At 39.4% G+C, this 16,912-nt stretch overlaps 3 protein-coding genes across 4 annotated transcripts; 2 read left to right on the top strand and 1 right to left on the bottom strand.

Moving 5' to 3' along the window:
* Positions 1-737: 737 nt before the first annotated feature.
* LOC119767534 (zinc finger protein 39-like) lies at positions 738-2,434 on the top strand. The gene is made up of 4 exons (XM_038256347.1): positions 738-1,065; positions 1,124-1,548; positions 1,611-1,901; positions 1,961-2,434. Exons 1-4 carry the CDS (start codon positions 883-885, stop codon positions 2,118-2,120), a joined length of 1,059 nt encoding a protein of 352 aa, XP_038112275.1. The 5' UTR covers positions 738-882; the 3' UTR covers positions 2,121-2,434.
* A 1,035-nt stretch (positions 2,435-3,469) lies between these two features.
* Positions 3,470-5,031, top strand: LOC119767532 (zinc finger protein 569-like). Its single transcript, XM_038256342.1, has 4 exons — positions 3,470-3,773; positions 3,832-4,307; positions 4,376-4,666; positions 4,729-5,031. Exons 1-4 carry the CDS (start codon positions 3,630-3,632, stop codon positions 4,925-4,927), a joined length of 1,110 nt encoding a protein of 369 aa, XP_038112270.1. The 5' UTR covers positions 3,470-3,629; the 3' UTR covers positions 4,928-5,031.
* Positions 5,032-7,395: 2,364 nt separating this feature from the next.
* LOC6053359 (zinc finger protein 311) lies at positions 7,396-8,987 on the bottom strand. Of its 2 annotated transcripts, XM_038256345.1 has the most exons (5): positions 8,923-8,977; positions 8,629-8,858; positions 8,015-8,562; positions 7,653-7,949; positions 7,396-7,593 (listed from the first exon to the last, which is right to left on the bottom strand). In XM_038256345.1, the coding sequence occupies exons 2-5, from the start codon at positions 8,773-8,775 to the stop codon at positions 7,503-7,505; spliced, it is 1,083 nt and encodes a 360-aa protein (XP_038112273.1). In that variant the 5' UTR covers positions 8,776-8,858; positions 8,923-8,977; the 3' UTR covers positions 7,396-7,502. The 2 variants fall into 2 exon arrangements, with proteins under 2 accessions (XP_038112273.1, XP_001869463.2); XM_001869428.2 differs by having other exon boundaries at positions 8,629-8,987.
* Positions 8,988-16,912: the final 7,925 nt, after the last annotated feature.

Here is a 16,912-nt window from a genome sequence, read left to right as displayed (position 1 = left end):
TTATTGAATCTTCAAAATAAAGATTTTAAAAATGGTTGGGATTTCCTTCATATTTTTTTTTGTTATTTGATATTTCTGAAATGTTTGTTTTTCAATATTTTCGATTTTTTTTCTTGAATCATTTGTATTGTCGAATATCAGATTTTCAGTAAGAAAATAGATATTTGTATGATAATTGTCAAGTTTATTTTCACTCCGGTTTATTTCATTTCGGACCCGCCAGGGTGGATTAATCGGACAGTGCAATGATCTCACAATCCAAAGGTTGCTGGTTTGTATTAGCGACACGTGAGCCTACAGGAATAAAAAGAACTTCTTTTTTTACTCCGTTTAGACCAAAAAACGAATATCGACAAATATAAAATTATTAAAACGTTTGTAACTTTCAGTCGCATTCAAATAGTAAAATTCAAATTCTTTGATGATTTTATCAAAACAAATTACAAACACCATCGCGCGAAGAAACTTCAAACGCCACTTTCCGTTTCTGTTCCTTTTTAGCTACGTACCGCTTAAGAAAAATCTTGGGCGTTTTTTTTATATATGTAGTTTTGCGTTCCTTCTGATCTGCATATCAGCCTTCAACATGATAGAGAAGAGAGAGCTTGCAGATAAGTACGGGGAACGTTCTGCTGCCGATTTCGTGCAGAATTGCAGAATTCTGCAGTACGGGAATAGACCTATTCATTCATTCGAAGGTAGTTTTGAAGCTGGAACTGTCAAAGACACCTGTGTTTTTGTTTATAACTTGCATTTACAGTTGTTAATCGGTTGGTGTTCTAGTTTACGCTACACACATAACTGTTATAGCTCGCACGTTTTAAAATTTCGTTCAAATAAAGTTTAAATGTAACATTCTTAAACAATATACAAGAAAAAGGAATGAATAGTCAATTCGTTGTCGTAAAACAAGCGGCCAGAACGGCATCAAACTGCTGTCGGCTGTGCCTTCTCAACAGTTGCGATCTCCAACCAATACAGCACCAGACGGTCGAGTCAAATGGATCCAGCGAACCGAACGCACCATCCCTGTCTCAACTTATTATCCGTTACCTGTCGATTGAGGTAGTTCTTGATTCGAATTTAATTTTATAATTAATCTAAATTTGCGAGTTCTTTGTAGCTCCTTTTCGAGAATACAAACACTAGCTATATCTGCTCTGACTGCAAGAACACGATCACCAAGTGGCATGGATTTCGAGAGTCCTGCCTCCAAAATGATGGGGTTTACCAGAAGATAACACAAGATCCGGGAAAGGATGACGCAGCAGGGCATACTAATGGGTATTACGAAGTAGAGGTGAAACAGGAACAGGAGCTCGATATTTGCGAGGGAAACTTTTCCGGAGATTTCGAAGAAACCATGTTCGCAGAGCAGAATACTTTCCCGAAAGAGAAAGCAGTAAAAGAAAATGAACCAACGGTTGGGCGAGATCTTGACCGGTCTAAAATTTCAGAAAGCGTAACGAAGTCGCGTATGTGTAAAATTTGTGGTAAAGGTGTTAAGCACATGTCCAATCACTTAAAAACTCACAGCCAGGATAGAAGGTTGGTGTTGAATTGCTCGAAAATTATCTAGTATAACATATTTATCTATTGCTTCTTTGCAGCTATCAATGCCCACATTGCCCTTTGAATTTCTACAGCAAAAACAATTGGGGAAAACACGTCAACGTTCACACAAAAGAAAGGAAGTACGTCTGCCCGGTGTGCGATAAAATATTCCTCCGAAGTGATAACCTCAAGCGGCACAAGCAAAGCCACTTGGAAGGTCATACCTACAAATGTTCGTACTGTCCTAAAACGTATCGGAATCGAACAGGATTGCTAATCCACCGAATGACCCACACCCAGTCGCCTGATATTCCGTGTGATGGATGCGACAAAAAGTTCTACACAAAGTGGGTTGAAAGAGATAGTTTGTTGGGAATTTCTAATCATATTTGATACATATTTCTAGGGGTCAACTCGACAAACACGCCGTGTCACACTTGGCAGTTAAACCGTTCGTTTGTAAAATTTGCAAACGTGGGTGTTCCAGGAAGTACGTTCTAGAACTGCACATGAAGAAATACCATCCAAGTTGCAAGGAGGCAAAAGACCAAGCATTGCAGGATTGAATTATAGGGGTGTATTTAAATAGTACGAATTTAGCGATTGAAGTTTCGGGCAGCTCCAGCCAAGTGCATTTCTAAACGAAAATGAATGTCTAGTTTTTTTTTGTTTTGAAAAGGACCTATAAACCCTATAAACCAAATTTTCCTTTTTTGCTTTTTGGGTGTTTTTAGAACCGCCTTGAGTCAGGGGTATTCAAAAACACCCAAAAAGCGAAAAAGGAAAATTTGGTTTTAGGACCTTTAAAAAAAAAAACGCTGTATGTGGTAATGAAACAGATTATCAAACAAAAAATAAAGAAAATAAAAAAAGGGAAAAAGTTTGTAAAGCTTCATTAACTTAGATCATTGAAATCACCAATTTTTGGACACTAAAGGATCAAAATCACACGCCCCACCAAGGATCAATCTTCATTATCGCCTCATCGAGTTTTGAAAAAGTAAGGCGTTTGAAAAAGTAAAATGTCGTACCGTATCGGCTTAGGAATTTTCAAGAAGCAAGTTTTTGTTTCAATAAATTATATTTCATAAATACAGTCATCCCACATATTTGGAACACCCACAAATTCGGAACTCTTTTGTGATGATTTGTCAATAGCATGCCAAACGCATATTTTCTGTCGACTCTACTATTTTTATGACCTTTATTTGGACATTCTCTTGCTATTTCACTAGTAAAAGTAGTACTTTTAAACCAAAATACTGCATCTCAAGACTATTTTCATTCAGAGCAGCAAAACACTGCCTCCAATTGCCTGTTCCATAATTGTGGGATGTTATTGTGCCTCCCACAATTGTGGAACAGCTGAATTTAACTGATATTTTTACAAAAAAAAGTTATTAGACCATTCATAAAACATTACTAAGCTTGAGTTACGTTGGTTCCAGTGCGTGAAGTCATTATTTTGTAAAAACTCTGTACCGATGGAGAGAATCAAAGTTTGTGTACATCCGTAAGAAAAAAGTGTTCTGAATTTGTGGATTTCAAGAGTCAAAGTTTTTCTTGAAAAACATGATTTAAAAGTCAAAATTTGCAGCTGTTCGATACAGCATTCATTTGAAAGATCGCAAGAAAAGCTTTCAAATGAAGGTAGAAGCAAATCATTAAGTTCAATAATCGATTTTCTATGATTTTTTGAACATTGGTCGATCTGTAAACTGTTCCGAATATGAGGGATGACTGTACCAAATCATCATTAAATTTAGTTCTTTTTTCCTTTGGGCCGACAGGTTAAGACCGCGGTTGGTAAAATTTAGTTCTTTCAAAGTATTTTTTACTGTGCACAAGGGGTCGACATCGTCGACATACGATTCCTTCATCCGAGATTCGAGTTAATTTACGCTGGAGCTGTCAAAAGCCTCCATGTTTTTGTTTACATTTTCCTAGTTCAAAGCGGTATTCCAGCTTGTGCGAAACGTTACGAACTTAAAAGTTTTTATTATTAAACAATCGTCGGATGTTCTCAGTCAAAGTAGAAAAAAAATTAATTCGTTTTCGTAAAACAAGTGGCCAGGATGACCTCGACTTGCTGTCGGCTATGCCTACTCAACGGTTCCAATCTCCAGCCGATACTGGATCTGACGGTCGAGTCAAATCGAACCAGCGAACCGGTCGCACCATCCCTGTCCCAACTTATTGTCCGTTACCTGTCGATTGAGGTAGCTCGCCCAATGAATTCAATTGTCTAATTAATATAATTTTGTGGTTCTTTTGTAGCCTCTACTTGAAAATACAATCACAACCTACGTCTGCTCCGACTGTCGGAACACGATCGCCAAGTGGCACTGGTTCCGGGAGTCCTGCCTCCAAAATGATGGAGTTTACCAGAAGATGGCCCAAGATCCGGGAAAGGATGACGCACCTGACGCACAGCTGGATGAATACTACGAGATTGCGGTGAAACAGGAGCAGGACGAGGTAGAGGTGGAGGAACAAAAGTTCAGCGAGAGCCTGTTCACGGAGCAGCTGGATGCTATTCCGAAGGAGAAACCGAAAAAGAAGGGACATCCCAAAAAGGTTGTGACTCAGAAGAAGTCACAACCTGGTGGAGAACCACCAGTCAAGAAGAAGATTGGACGGCCTAAACTTCCGGAGGGTGAACGGAAGCCCATCAGGGCACAAATGTGTACACTTTGTGGTAAACTTGTTATGAACATGGGTTGTCACTTGAAAATGCACAACCAGGATAGATGGTTTGTAATTGAATTCCTTTCAAAATAAGGTTTAGTAAGGAATTCTTATGCTATCAATTTCTTAACAGCTACCAATGTCCACACTGCCCTAAAACATTTTACAGCAGTTCAAACTGGAAAAACCACGTCAACATTCACACCAAGGAAGTAAAATTCACCTGTCCGGTGTGCGATAAATGTTTTTGGCGAAATGAAACACTTAAGATGCACATGAAATCCCACTCGGAAGAGCGAACCTTCAAGTGTCCGTACTGTCCTAAAGCGTACCGGATGCGACCTGGACTGGTAAATCACCGGAAGACCCACACCCAGGCGCCGAATATCCAGTGTACTGGATGTGAGAAAAAGTTTTATGATAAGTGGGTAGATTAAGTTAAAACTTCTGCCCAAATGCCTCATCATCAAATTTGTTACTTTTTAGAACCCAAATGGAGAAACACGCCGTGAAGCACCTGGCGGTGAAACCATATGCTTGCACCATTTGCGAGCGTGGATTCACCAGAAAGTACTATCTGGCCGCACACATGGAGAAACATCATCCGAATGGCAAAGAAGAGACGGAAACGAACACATCGGCGGTGGCTGACGAGATTGATGGCGAAGACATTTTTGACGATTGAATCAAAACATGATTTTTCTCACATTAATCAAGAGGTTATCTTGCGTGCACAGGTTTACAAAATTTGCCGATTTTTGCAAAATAAAAAAAAAAATACTATTTTAATAACGGTTCTACTTAAGGCGATGTGCTCAGTCCTTAGCCTTTTTAAAATCCTTGGTAAGATGCTCCTCCATTCTGATATCGCATTGGCTACAGGAAACCTTGTAAATGCCTAGGATTCCTAAAATCGGAATGGGGTCCTATTGTTTAGCCTAAGATTGATTTCAACTGGCTGTTTCTACCAGTTTAGTTTTTCAAAGATTTAAAATAAGAGCAATTTTCTGAGATTTAGGTCAACCGATTTTTTTGTATTTTTTAATCCGGCTGAAACTTTTTTGATACCTTTGTAGTGCCCAAAGAAGACATTTTGCATCATTAGTTTGTCCATATAATTTTCCATACAAATTTGGCAGTTGTCCAATGTCCATACTGCCCACCATTGAAAAACGGCTAATATGCCACTCTTATGGGAAATTGCCTTGATGGAGATTTTGTGACAAACACTAAAACGCTTTTTCTCGGAATACTTGATTTGGCATAATAGCCGAATTTTAAAATATGGGCAGCATACACATCCATAATTTTTTGATATTTTTCAGGGGACATTAAATGCCAACTTTTCAGAAATTTCCAGAATGTGCAAAACATTTTTGACTGAGTCATGAATTTTTTAATCAATACTGATTTTTTTTTAATTGAAATACTGGTCGCAAAAATTTTTCAACTTAATTTTTCGATGTAAAATCGAATTTGCAATCAAAATGTACTTAAGGGAAATTTTAATAAAGTGCACCTTTTTCAAGTTATAAGCATTCTAGGTAACTTTTTGAAAATAGTCGCAATTATTCATTTTTTAAATAAGTGCCTATGTTTGCTAATTTAAAAAAAATGGAAAAGCTAAGAAAATTCTCTGTATTTTGCTTTTTTGAACTTTGTTGATACGACCCTTAGTTACTGAGTTATTGCAATGCAAAGATTAAAAAACAGGAAAATTGATGTTTTCTAAGTCTCACCCAAGCAATTCACCATTTTCTTATGTCGATATCTCAGCAACTAATGGTCCGATTTTCAATGTTATTTGAAACATTCGTGGAATTTTCCGAAATTTTCAAAAACTATATTTTTTTATTTTAAATTAAGACTAACATTTAAAAAGTAAAATATTGTTTTCGGAAAGATCGGAAATTTCACCCATGTTTCATATTTTAACATTGAAAATCGGACCATTGGTTGCTGAGATATCGACATTAGAAAATGGTGGGTTGTGGCGGCAGTGCGTGGCCGAATGGTTACGCTGTCCACTTTGTAAGCGGATGATTCTGGGTTCGATTCCCATCTGCTGCAACCTTCCATCGGATGAAGAAGTAAAATGTCGGTCCCGGCCTTGGTTGTTAGGCCGTTAAGTCATTCCAGGTGTAGGAGTCGTCTCCATGCCATAAGTACAAACAACACACCAAACCATGCCTACTCCGGAGGAATCGCTGGCGGCGGTTGGACTCGCAATCTGAAGGTCGTCAGTTCAAACACTGGGGTGGAAGGTTCCTTGGAGTAGAAAGAGGTTTGGGTGCTCTCCCCATTCAAGCCTTCGGACTCCTAGGTTCGAGCAGAAACTTGCAATAGAGACCACAAAAGACCCGGGGGTCGTTAATGTGGATGGTTTGATTTTTTTGATTTTTGGGTTGTTTGGGTGAGACATTAATTCAGGCAAGGCAGCAATTCAGCAACTAAGGATCGCATAAACAAAGTTTAAAAAAGCTAAATATAGGAAATTTTCTCAGCTCTTCATAAATATGTTTTTCAAAAGTATGCAAACATGAGCACTAATTTAAAAAAAATGAATAACTGCTACTATTTTCAAAAAAGTTACCTGAAAATAAATATAACTTGAAAACGGTGCACTTTATAAAAATTTCTTTTTGATTTCAAATTTGATTTTACATCGAAAAATGAAATTGAAAGCGACCAATATTTCGACTTTTTGAAAAAATCAGTATGGATTCAAAATTCATAACTCGGTCAAAGATTTTTGGCCCATTCTGGAAATTTCTGAAAAGTTGGAAAAAATAGTGTTTTTTTGCAAATCAAGTTTTAGTGACAAAAAGTGAAATTAAAAGTCACCAAACAATGTTTTACCTTGTATCATATTTTTTCAGTGTTGTCCTTCAAAAGATATAGATTTTTAAATTTTCATACATCATTTTTGTATGAACAGCTGCCAAATGTGTATGGACAAACTAATGATGCAAATGGTTTCTTTGGGCATACCGAAGGCACCAAAAAAGTTTCAGCCGAATTAAAAAAAAAAAAAACAAAAAAAAACGAATGACCGAAATCTCAGAGAATTGCTCAACTGCTCAATTTGGAACGATCCAAATTTTCGGGGCATGTTGCAGTCCCACCACCAATCAAAAATCCACTTGAGGAGTGTAGAATGAGTTATGAATATTATTTATTTTCTAGTTATTTTTCGGTGTATTTGTAAAAAATGTTATCGATTCAGAATACATATCATACTTTGATATTAAAATTCGCGTTCACCTTCCACCGTCGTCTTCCGGCGATTCGGATGACTTTTTGCCAGGTTTTGTAGTCATGTGCACCACAGCGTGTTCGTACATTTGATACCTACAAAATTCAAGTAAAACAATCAATAACTCCCACCAAATTAGTCCAACTCTACTCACTTTGTGTAAAACATCCGTTCACATCCAACACACTCAATTTCCGGCGTCTGGATGTGGCTGTGAGTTTTCCGGTGTTTTATTATTCCGGCCCGCGTGCCGTACGTTTTAGGACAGTACGGACACTTGATATTTCGTTCTTTCGTGTGACTCATCAGATGCTGCTTTAGGGAATCACTTCGGTAGAAAACTTTATCGCAAACCGAGCAAGTGAATTTCTTTTCTTTTGTGTGTATGTTAACGTGTATTTCAAAATTGCTTTTGATATAGAAATTTTTTGGACAATGTGGGCATTGGTGGCTGCAAAAAATAAAGAAAATAAAATACTCTTCATGCCATCTTATTTAGAGCAATTTAATACTAACATTCTTTCCTTGGTGTGCATTTTCATGTGAGCGGTGAGGCCCTTAACAAGTTTACCACAAAGTTGACATATTTGGGGTATGGGTATTTTTCTACCCTGCAAAAGTCGAGGCCGTCCAAGCTTCTTCTTAACCGGTAACCTCTTTTGGATCAACAACTTTTTGGGACCATCCAACTTTTCATTCGGGGAAGGATCGATTGGTTCGATTAACATGTCCTCAAGTTCAAGTTCGACCTCCTTCTCTTGCTTCACCTCTTCTTCCGGCTCGGCCAATATGTTCTCGCTGAACTCACGCTCGCAAACCTCGATTTCTTGCTTCACCTCAACTGCCCCCGCATCTTCGTCTCCACTCTCTTCCGAATCTAGGACCATCTCGATCTCTTGCTTCACCTCAACTTCGAAGTGGTCGCCATTCGTTTCCAGATCAAGGACCATCTCCAAGTAGACGCTGTCATTCTGGAGGCAGGCCTCTCGGAACCAGTGCCAATCGGCAATCGCGTTTCGACAACCGGTGCAGATGTAGGTATCTATTGTGCCTTCGTTTGCAGGCTGCAAGAAATACAGCAAATTTTATTTAATGTTTAAATAATTAAATTTAAAAAAACCCGAAATTACCTCAATCGACAAATAAGAATCGATGAGTTGGGACAGTGCCGGCGTGACCGGTGGTGCGTTAGCTCCGTTTGAGTTGACTGTAAGCTTCCGAATGGGGAGGAGATCTGAACAGTTTAGTAGGCACAGTCGGCAGCAGATCGAAGCCATTTCAAGCACTTATTTTGTTTTTTTTTCCTTTTTCTTTTCTTTACTAAATTTAAATTGCTCCAAGATTATTCAATATTAACAAACTGGAAAATAAACACCAACAATGTTTTTTTTTAAACGCGTTTACTAAATTTTTATAGCACATACAATCTTGTTCAGAGGGTTTCTTAGGACCATAATTTTAAGAATGTAAACAATAACAAACGGAACTTTGACAGCGTGTAAGGAGAAAATAGAAAAAAAATCGTATTGATCTGTATGGATGAACAAGATGTCGACTCAGTCTTGTTGAACAAGTTGCACTGTTGAAAATTTCCTAAATTCCTAAATTATTAATTTCTAAAATTATGAAATTCTAAATCTCTGCAATTATTAAATTCTTATATGACACCGTTTTTTTTGCCTAAATCTCAATTTAAATAATACACTCAACCCCCGGTGGTTGGTCACTTTTTCGTTTGACACTTTTTTGTTTGTACCCCGTTGGTTGGTCAATGTCAAACTAAAAAGTGACGAACTGTCACTTTTTACACGGCGTTCACGCACACTATCAAAACAAACGTTTGGTAGTGTGTGTGAACTCCGTGTAAAAGGGGTGTCAAACTAAAACGTGACCCCGTTCGTTTGACAACAGTTGGTGTCAAACCATCGGGGTTTGAGTGTATTGGATAAGTTTCGAGCATTTTTGGAATAATATTTTAGCTTAGAAACCCAAAAATACAAAAACTGTGTATGAATTCGAAGAAAAAAATGGAGAAAGATGAAAATTTCGTGATTCGTTTATCAGGAGCAGGAATAATTAAAAAAAATCAGCTAATTGAATTTTTGAATTTCTATATTATGTACCTAAACGAAAAAAAATAGCTGTATGAATTTTTATATTTCTATATTATGTACTTAAATTTTTGAATTTATATGATTCTGATTTATTTTTGAAATTTTCATTTTTTTATAATTACATTTTTTAATTTCTGAATTTTTAAATTAAGGTTTTGGTTTTTGTTAATTTAGGCTGGTACAAATATTTTTAAAAGTTTTTGTCACCCCCCTCCCCCCCTCAAAATTGGCCCGAAAAATCAGGGGCCCGCAGGAAATTGAATTATTTTTTAATTAAGAAAATGTTACTAATCGGAGATTTATACAAAAGAAACCTAACATGTATATCAAATTTAAAGGAAAATAAAAAAAATTAAATCTAAAGATGAAAACTAACTTGTCTAGGGAATACAAATCTTGAGGCCTTTTTCTGAGCCACGTCCTGTCGCGTCCGTCAGTAGTCTTGTCCTACATTACAACTAGAAGCAGATCTGCCAATTAAATAGAACACTTTGACCAATTCAACTAATCATTTAGATCCAATTATTTATTATGGAAAACTAACTAACTTGAATCAATAACCTTAACTAAACTGTCTAAAAGTAACTTGAATCTCAAATCCCAAAAATTGTAATTACAAAGCCAAACATTCCTATACCTAGTTTTAAACATGTCTTGCCGCCCCAAACCAAAAACCATAAACTAACTGTTCATATTTTACAAGTTGAACACTTGTCGTTAAGACGACTATTTCGTGCCTTCCATTTTATTAGGACACACAAGCTTTGCAAACAGGAGCGTATCCCTATCATACCTTTTGTAAACTGTTATTTGAGTGGGAGAGATACACTCCTGTTTACAAAACCCATGCGCTTTTTTGAAATGTTAGGCTCTATTTGATCGTCAAACCTCCAGTAGATCCTCGATTCGCAACAATGGTCGATACAACCATAATCCGAAAACCTTTAGTTCAACAGATAAACGAATTTTGTCCGATATCATTACATTATTGATTGACCTAGACTCTATGGAAATTTTGACATATCAAAATGCTTTGTATTATTACTTAAATGAATGTTTAAAATTTATGCACGTAACATTTTTCGCAATTCGCAATTTTCAGTGTAAGAACGGGCCTTGACCGATCTTATGCACTAGGTTCCCGACGAACACGCACTGCCCTTACACCTACATCTCACCCTTGCTCTGAGTCAGTACGAGCAGCACGCTAGAACACGCTTTGAGTGTTCGTGCCAGGCATGCACACCTTCTTTTCCGGTTACGCATTTTAACTCGGCCGGGGGTGGTACATTACGTAGGGTTTGATGTAAGTATAAGCGCCTAACCGTTTAAAGTGTGCCTAACAACTTTCATTAAAGCAAACACTGTTTTATATTTAGTTTGAATTCAAAAACTAGTTGTTATTTTACTGTGTATTGTTTTCTCCTGAAATCATTCCTAGTGTTGAGTCGTGTTTATATGTTGCTATTTCTTTTGTCGCGGTGTTTTGTTACAATTTTTGGTCCTAAGCATTTTATAAAAGTTTTTCAAAAGTACAATAGTAATGTTTCTGTTGATTCTTTGATCATTCCAAAAATTGAGTAAGGGCTCAAACCTCACTTGTTTTAAAGAAAAGGGTGAAGATTGAAAACAATGGACAGTGAAAGAAATATATTATTGAAGAATCAATAGTAAAAGAAAGATAGTAATTAATGAAGTAGATAAAGAAATAAACAATAGTTAATAAATAGAGGCAACAAACAAGCTTAGATTGTATAAGGGCAATTTATAGGGCAGATGAAAAAATATTCAAATAGCTAAATAAAGATAAACAAAATTCACATCGCTACCAAATTAAGGGAAAACAGACAGTTTGTTACAGCAGCATCAATTAGTAAATAGAGTGGAAAAGCGTTGAGAAATAAGAGAATCAAGAAAATAAAATCGAAAACAAATGGACGATAATAAACAGAAGGCGTGTTAGAGAATCAGTGAAACAAAATAAACAGAATATAGATGGTAGATAGAGAGCCTGGAGCCTATTAGAGGACGGACATCTCAAACTAAAGCACCAATCGAAGCACGAGAACTTTCAAACGGAGGTACCAATCGAGCAAAAGACAAAGGATTTTGCTCGATAGGCACCTCCGCTTGACAGCCTCCGCGCCTCGATTGGCACTTCAGGCCTGAGATGTCCGTTCTCTAACAAGCTCCAGGCTCTCTAATGGTAGATAAAAACGGAAAGAAGAGAAACCCCGTTGTGCGATGTTTCAGGTACATCCACAGCAGTTGACTCAACATACTGCGAATCAAAACAATACCGTCTACAATCACAAATTACTTCCCTTTCCAACATTGTTGCGCCCCTTTCTTTTAGCCGTCTCGACTCTGACCCGCGGTGGTCAAAGGTTTACGATCCGTTTCCACAGGCCACCAGCTAGGTCATCATTAGGGTTAGTGAATTTTCACGATTTCGCGGACAGCGTGAAATTCGTGAAATTTGAAGATTTCCGTGAAATTCCGTGAAATTTATCAATTGTATCAAATCAATTCTTTGAAGCAACAACATATTATATATTTGATCCATAAAGACCTTTGAAGTAAATTTGATTAATTTTCATTTGAAGAATTTTAGCAAAACAAACATTAACATAAAATTGTGATGACATTTTCTGAGAAGTAAATGCTGTGAATACTTTTAAATCACTCAAAGTAAAACCATATTCTCGGAACCATCAAGTTTTTACACGGAAGATAACATCAATTATTTGATTGCAGTTATTCTCTTACCGAAATTTTTACATTTTTTGCTTTTCAAACCAAACTTGTCAAAATTGATTGAACAAGTATAATGTGATAAATTTTTTAATGATTGCACAGTTTTTTAAGTTGAATTAATTTGTTTCTAGAAATCAATTAAAAGCAAAGATTCATGCAAAAGAAACATTCAGCATTAACAGTCTATTCCCTGAGAACGTACAAGCAATAAGAATATAAAATGTGAAAAGAGAAAAATATTGAGCAATAGATAACTAATTAGTTTATCAGTTTTTCTAAGGAAACTACCTTTATTTAGTAATATTTTCATTCGCTAAAATAACAATTTTACTACTATTTTATTTTAAAAGTATAATTTAAAAAGAAATTAAAAGATATTCAAGCTTTCTTTTATTCATGATAAAATTAATATTATATTTTATCTTTAAAATCGTCTTTTAAAAACATTTCAGATTTTTTCTGAGTCTTGTTTAATTGTGTGAATGGTTCACATAGAAGTTAAAAAACACTTTTTTTATTTTGAATAAAATTTTAAAGTTTTCGCTAACTATTGAATTTTATTTGCCTATTGAAATAAAGTTTTGAAAAATGAGATGAAAACCATAAAAATATTTTTACTGGGCAAAATCGTGGGAAAAATCTTACATTGATATGAAATTCAATAAATTAGCGAAAACTTTATAGCTAAGTTAGTCGAATATAAAAAAAACAGTTCAATAAATGAGAAAACGCATGCCCTACATTTTGTTTCAAAATATATATAGAACCTTTTTTGAAATTAAGGAATAGTTTTTTTTGGGTCACTTTAAAATGTAATGAAGATTTTTTTAGTTTGTTGAAAAATAATATGTAATTACGCATACAAAGTAGTTTCTGAAATTTTAACATAGGATTTTCAGAGTTATTTAAACATTTTTCACGCTCCGCGAAATTTCCGTGAAATTTGGTATTTTGAAATTGAGGTCCCCGTGAAATTTGCAATTTTTCAGCGTGAAAAATCACTAAGCCTAGTCATCATGAAAACCAAGCCAACGTCGAGGTAAGAAAATAGGACACTCGCAAGGAACCAGAGCTATACTGTTCTGATCAAGATAATTCGGATGATCTAACAGAACTACGGATGTAGTTAGTTACGCTCCTTCCAGGATGTTCCTTACGTGGACGTCAACCGAAGAGCACGCAACAAGGTCAGTGCCATTGCATGCTCTTAGGTATCAATCCTTGGCCTGCATTTATGCACGTAACATTTTTTTAAACAAATTTCAAAATCTATTCTATCCTACAATGCCTAGAAGAGGCCTCTGTTTCTGTTGTGAGTAAGCGCTGGTTTCAGAGTTCATTTTTCAATTTATAAGGGGTGGGAGACGACTAATTTGCTGCATGAACTCCTACTCGGCCTTGGGACCACCTCTTAAGACACTGATGGCTCCTAGCTAGGAATTAAACCTAGACACAACGTCGAGGCCCGCTTCGCATGGCAAAAATGTTGGCTGAGGGGAAGTGATATTATCACGAAATTTTATTTTAAAGCCAACATTGCTAACGGCGTCCTGGTCCTTACTCATGCCCAAGGAATTCTAATAAAAAACTTATTGAATTAAAATTTGCAATTTTCTTGATTTTAATTTTTCTGCCAGATTTTTTTTTTAAATTAAATCTACGAAAAACTTTACTTCTCTTGTTTGAAGTTTTTCTTGTTCCATTTTTAGTAATACTAGTTATTGCAGTTATAGTTTATATTGCAGAATAAAAATATATCATCATCTATTAGCGGTATACGCACTTCGGAAGGAACCGGTCAAGAAAAAAATCAAATGGGCAGTAGCGGCAGCGAAAGCAAGCCAGAGAGGGTGAAGAAAAGCCCCAACACATTCGAGCTGTCACCGTCGGCGCGTAAACATCGTCGTCGAATTGTAGCTCTCGCGAAAGTTAATTTATTAGTGCTCCCGGTGTGTTACCCAGCACCCTGGGGAAACGAAAGCAGCCCAAGCCGCCGCCGCTGCCCGGCGAAGGCGATTCCGGCCGGGATAGTGCATCGCAGATCGTGCAGCGGGTGGACTACAAGAAGGCCCGCAAACAGCAGAAAGAAAGGTGGTGACGCCGCCGTCTTCGAGACGCCGCCGAAGAAATTCCACCGGCGGTATCTCATCGATTTCGGACCAGCTCAACGAACATCGGCCACTGACCCAACCCGGGAGGTCTTCCGGAGGATTCCCGACGGCGAATCAGTTCGAGATGCTCGACTTCGACATCTCCGGCGACGAGGCAGAAAACGTAAACAATGGCGGCGGTGGTGGAACTTTTGCCGTTGGTGATGGTGCTGCTGGTGGTGATGCTGCTGGTAGTAATGTGAAAAATCCGCCTCCTGCTCCCGCAAAAATACGCTGTCCGCCGATCTTCGTCCACGGTTCCAGTGTCCCAGCGCTTAACCGACTGATGTCAACAACCCAGCTGGGCGCCGACGATTACCACCTGCGGGTAAACAAAGGGTACATCCAGATCAGGGTGTCGACTAAATCCCACTTTACTTCTGTGGTGAGTACTTTGAAGCAGGCAAATGTCCAGTTCTACACCCACGGGACCAGTGATGAAACCCCGGTGAAAATCGTCCTTTCCGGATTGCCAGTGTTTCCGGTAGAAGATGTTAGGCGGGAACTCGAAGATGTGTTTCTTCGTCCCACAAGTGTGCGCCAGATGGGGAAATCGAAGCACGGTGATTACGCGCTATACCTGCTGCAGTTTGAGAAGGGAACTGTGAAACTTCAGGAGCTGCAACAAATCAAGGCGCTGTTCAACGTGATCGTCCGTTGGAGGCACTACTCCAAGAAGAAGTCGGACGTCGTCCAGTGTTTCCGGTGCCAGCAGTACGGCCACGGGATGAGAAACTGCCATCTGGAGGCCAAGTGCGTGAAGTGTGGTGAGCGCCACCAGACGACCGCATGCGCACTCCCCGCGCGAGCCGACGTCGTGGTCAACGACGACCGCTCACAAATCCGTTGTGCTAACTGCAGCCAAAATCACACAGCGAACTACAAGGGTTGCCCCACCCGCCTCAAGTACCTGCAGGACTTGAAGGCAAAGAAGAAAACGAGTCCCGCCAGCAGAAGCAACCTTCCGAAGGTGTCTGCAGTTCCTGCGCCTGCCCCCAGGCCACAAGGTGGCGACTTGAGCCAGCTGCTCGGCAGCATCGCGAATCCTGGGGTCTCGTACTCGCAAGCCGTGCAGGGCCAGCCCGAGTCGTCAACTTTGTTCACCGTCGAGGAGTTCATGTGCCTAGCCAGTGAACTCTTCACTAGGCTTTCGAATTGCCAGTCGAAGGCCATGCAATTCCTCGCCCTCAGCGAGCTCATTATCAAGTTTGTTTATAATGGCCAACCTTAGCTCGCTGAAGGTGATGAATTGGAACTGCCGTTCCATCCGCAACAAGGTTGTGGAATTTTTCCACTTCCTCGAAGCTCACGAAATCGACATCGCTGCAATCACGGAGACCTGGCTGCAGCTCAACAACTCGGTGTACCACGAAAGCTACACCATTGTTCGCGCGGACCGTCACTCACCGGATGCTGCTCGAGGGGAGGAGTTGCACTTCTGGTGCGTAACGGGATAAAGTACTCCAAGCTCGAAACTTCGTCCCGGGCAATCGAGTCCGTTGGGATCACGATCAATGTGGATCCCGCACCAGTGAACATCGTTGCTGTTTACTACCCTGGCTCGACCCGCAGGGCAACGCTTTGTCAGTTCCGACGCGAAATACGGCAGCTCAGCAGCATCGATGGGTCAGTCTTCCTGGTGGGTGACCTGAACGCGCGACATAGGATGTGGAACTGTGCCAGGGCCAACAAAGCAGGACAAATCTTGCACCAAGAGTACGAGTCCAAGGACATCTACATACATGCTCCGGATACTCCCACCCGCTGCCCCGCTGGACGAGGGAGGCCTTCCACGTTGGACCTGGTCATCTCAAACAACCTGGTGCAGATGTCGAAGCCGATAACGCACGTCGAACTGTCGTCGGACCATCTGCCGGTCACTTTTACGATCGACGCTGACGTTCCAGTCGCCCCGGCTGGAAGACTCGTCCGATGCTTCGACAGAGCGAACTGGATTACATATGCTCGCTCGATCGAGCGGGAGGTCGACCTTAACGCAAGCTGGATCAACGATTTGGATCGCTCGGAGAAAATCGACGACGCCATCGACAAGTTCACCGCCATCCTGAAAGCTGCTGAGGAATCCGCTGTCCCTTCGCGTAGGATCCTACCTCAGAAGAAAGACATTCCCGACGAGCTGAAGCTGCTAATCCGGCTGAGGAACGTACGGCGTAGGCAGTTCATCCGAAGACGTGACCCGCTCATCGGAGCGGTGGTGACCCACCTGAACAACGTCATCAGCACCAAAAGCGCCGAACACCGCTACAAAAACTTCGGCTCCTTATTAAGGACGCTGGACAACGGCAGCAACAAGTTTTGGAAGCTTACCCGCAACCTCCGGAACACGGTCAAGTACAGTCCCCCGCTGAACGTCAACGGAGACCTCGTAGCGA

This window comes from Culex quinquefasciatus, chromosome 2 (genome assembly GCF_015732765.1).
Source record: "Culex quinquefasciatus strain JHB chromosome 2, VPISU_Cqui_1.0_pri_paternal, whole genome shotgun sequence".
NCBI lineage: Eukaryota > Metazoa > Arthropoda > Insecta > Diptera > Culicidae > Culex > Culex quinquefasciatus.
The sequence above is the reverse complement of the archived record's forward strand: the minus strand, read 5'-3'. Positions and strand labels throughout refer to the sequence as shown.

Coding starts and splice junctions, on each gene's coding strand:
- LOC119767534 (XM_038256347.1), top strand. CDS start 883: ATGAATAGTCAATTCGTTGTCGTAAAACAAGCGGCCAGAACGGCATCA. Junction 1,066..1,123: donor TCCGTTACCTGTCGATTGAG/GTAGTTCTTGAT, acceptor AGTTCTTTGTAG/CTCCTTTTCGAGAATACAAA. Junction 1,549..1,610: donor ACTCACAGCCAGGATAGAAG/GTTGGTGTTGAA, acceptor GCTTCTTTGCAG/CTATCAATGCCCACATTGCC.
- LOC119767532 (XM_038256342.1), top strand. CDS start 3,630: ATGACCTCGACTTGCTGTCGGCTATGCCTACTCAACGGTTCCAATCTC. Junction 4,308..4,375: donor ATGCACAACCAGGATAGATG/GTTTGTAATTGA, acceptor ATTTCTTAACAG/CTACCAATGTCCACACTGCC. Junction 4,667..4,728: donor GAGAAAAAGTTTTATGATAA/GTGGGTAGATTA, acceptor GTTACTTTTTAG/AACCCAAATGGAGAAACACG.
- LOC6053359 (XM_001869428.2), bottom strand. CDS start 8,775: ATGGCTTCGATCTGCTGCCGACTGTGCCTACTAAACTGTTCAGATCTC. Junction 8,563..8,628: donor ATTCTTATTTGTCGATTGAG/GTAATTTCGGGT, acceptor TATTTCTTGCAG/CCTGCAAACGAAGGCACAAT. Junction 7,950..8,014: donor ATGCACACCAAGGAAAGAAT/GTTAGTATTAAA, acceptor TATTTTTTGCAG/CCACCAATGCCCACATTGTC.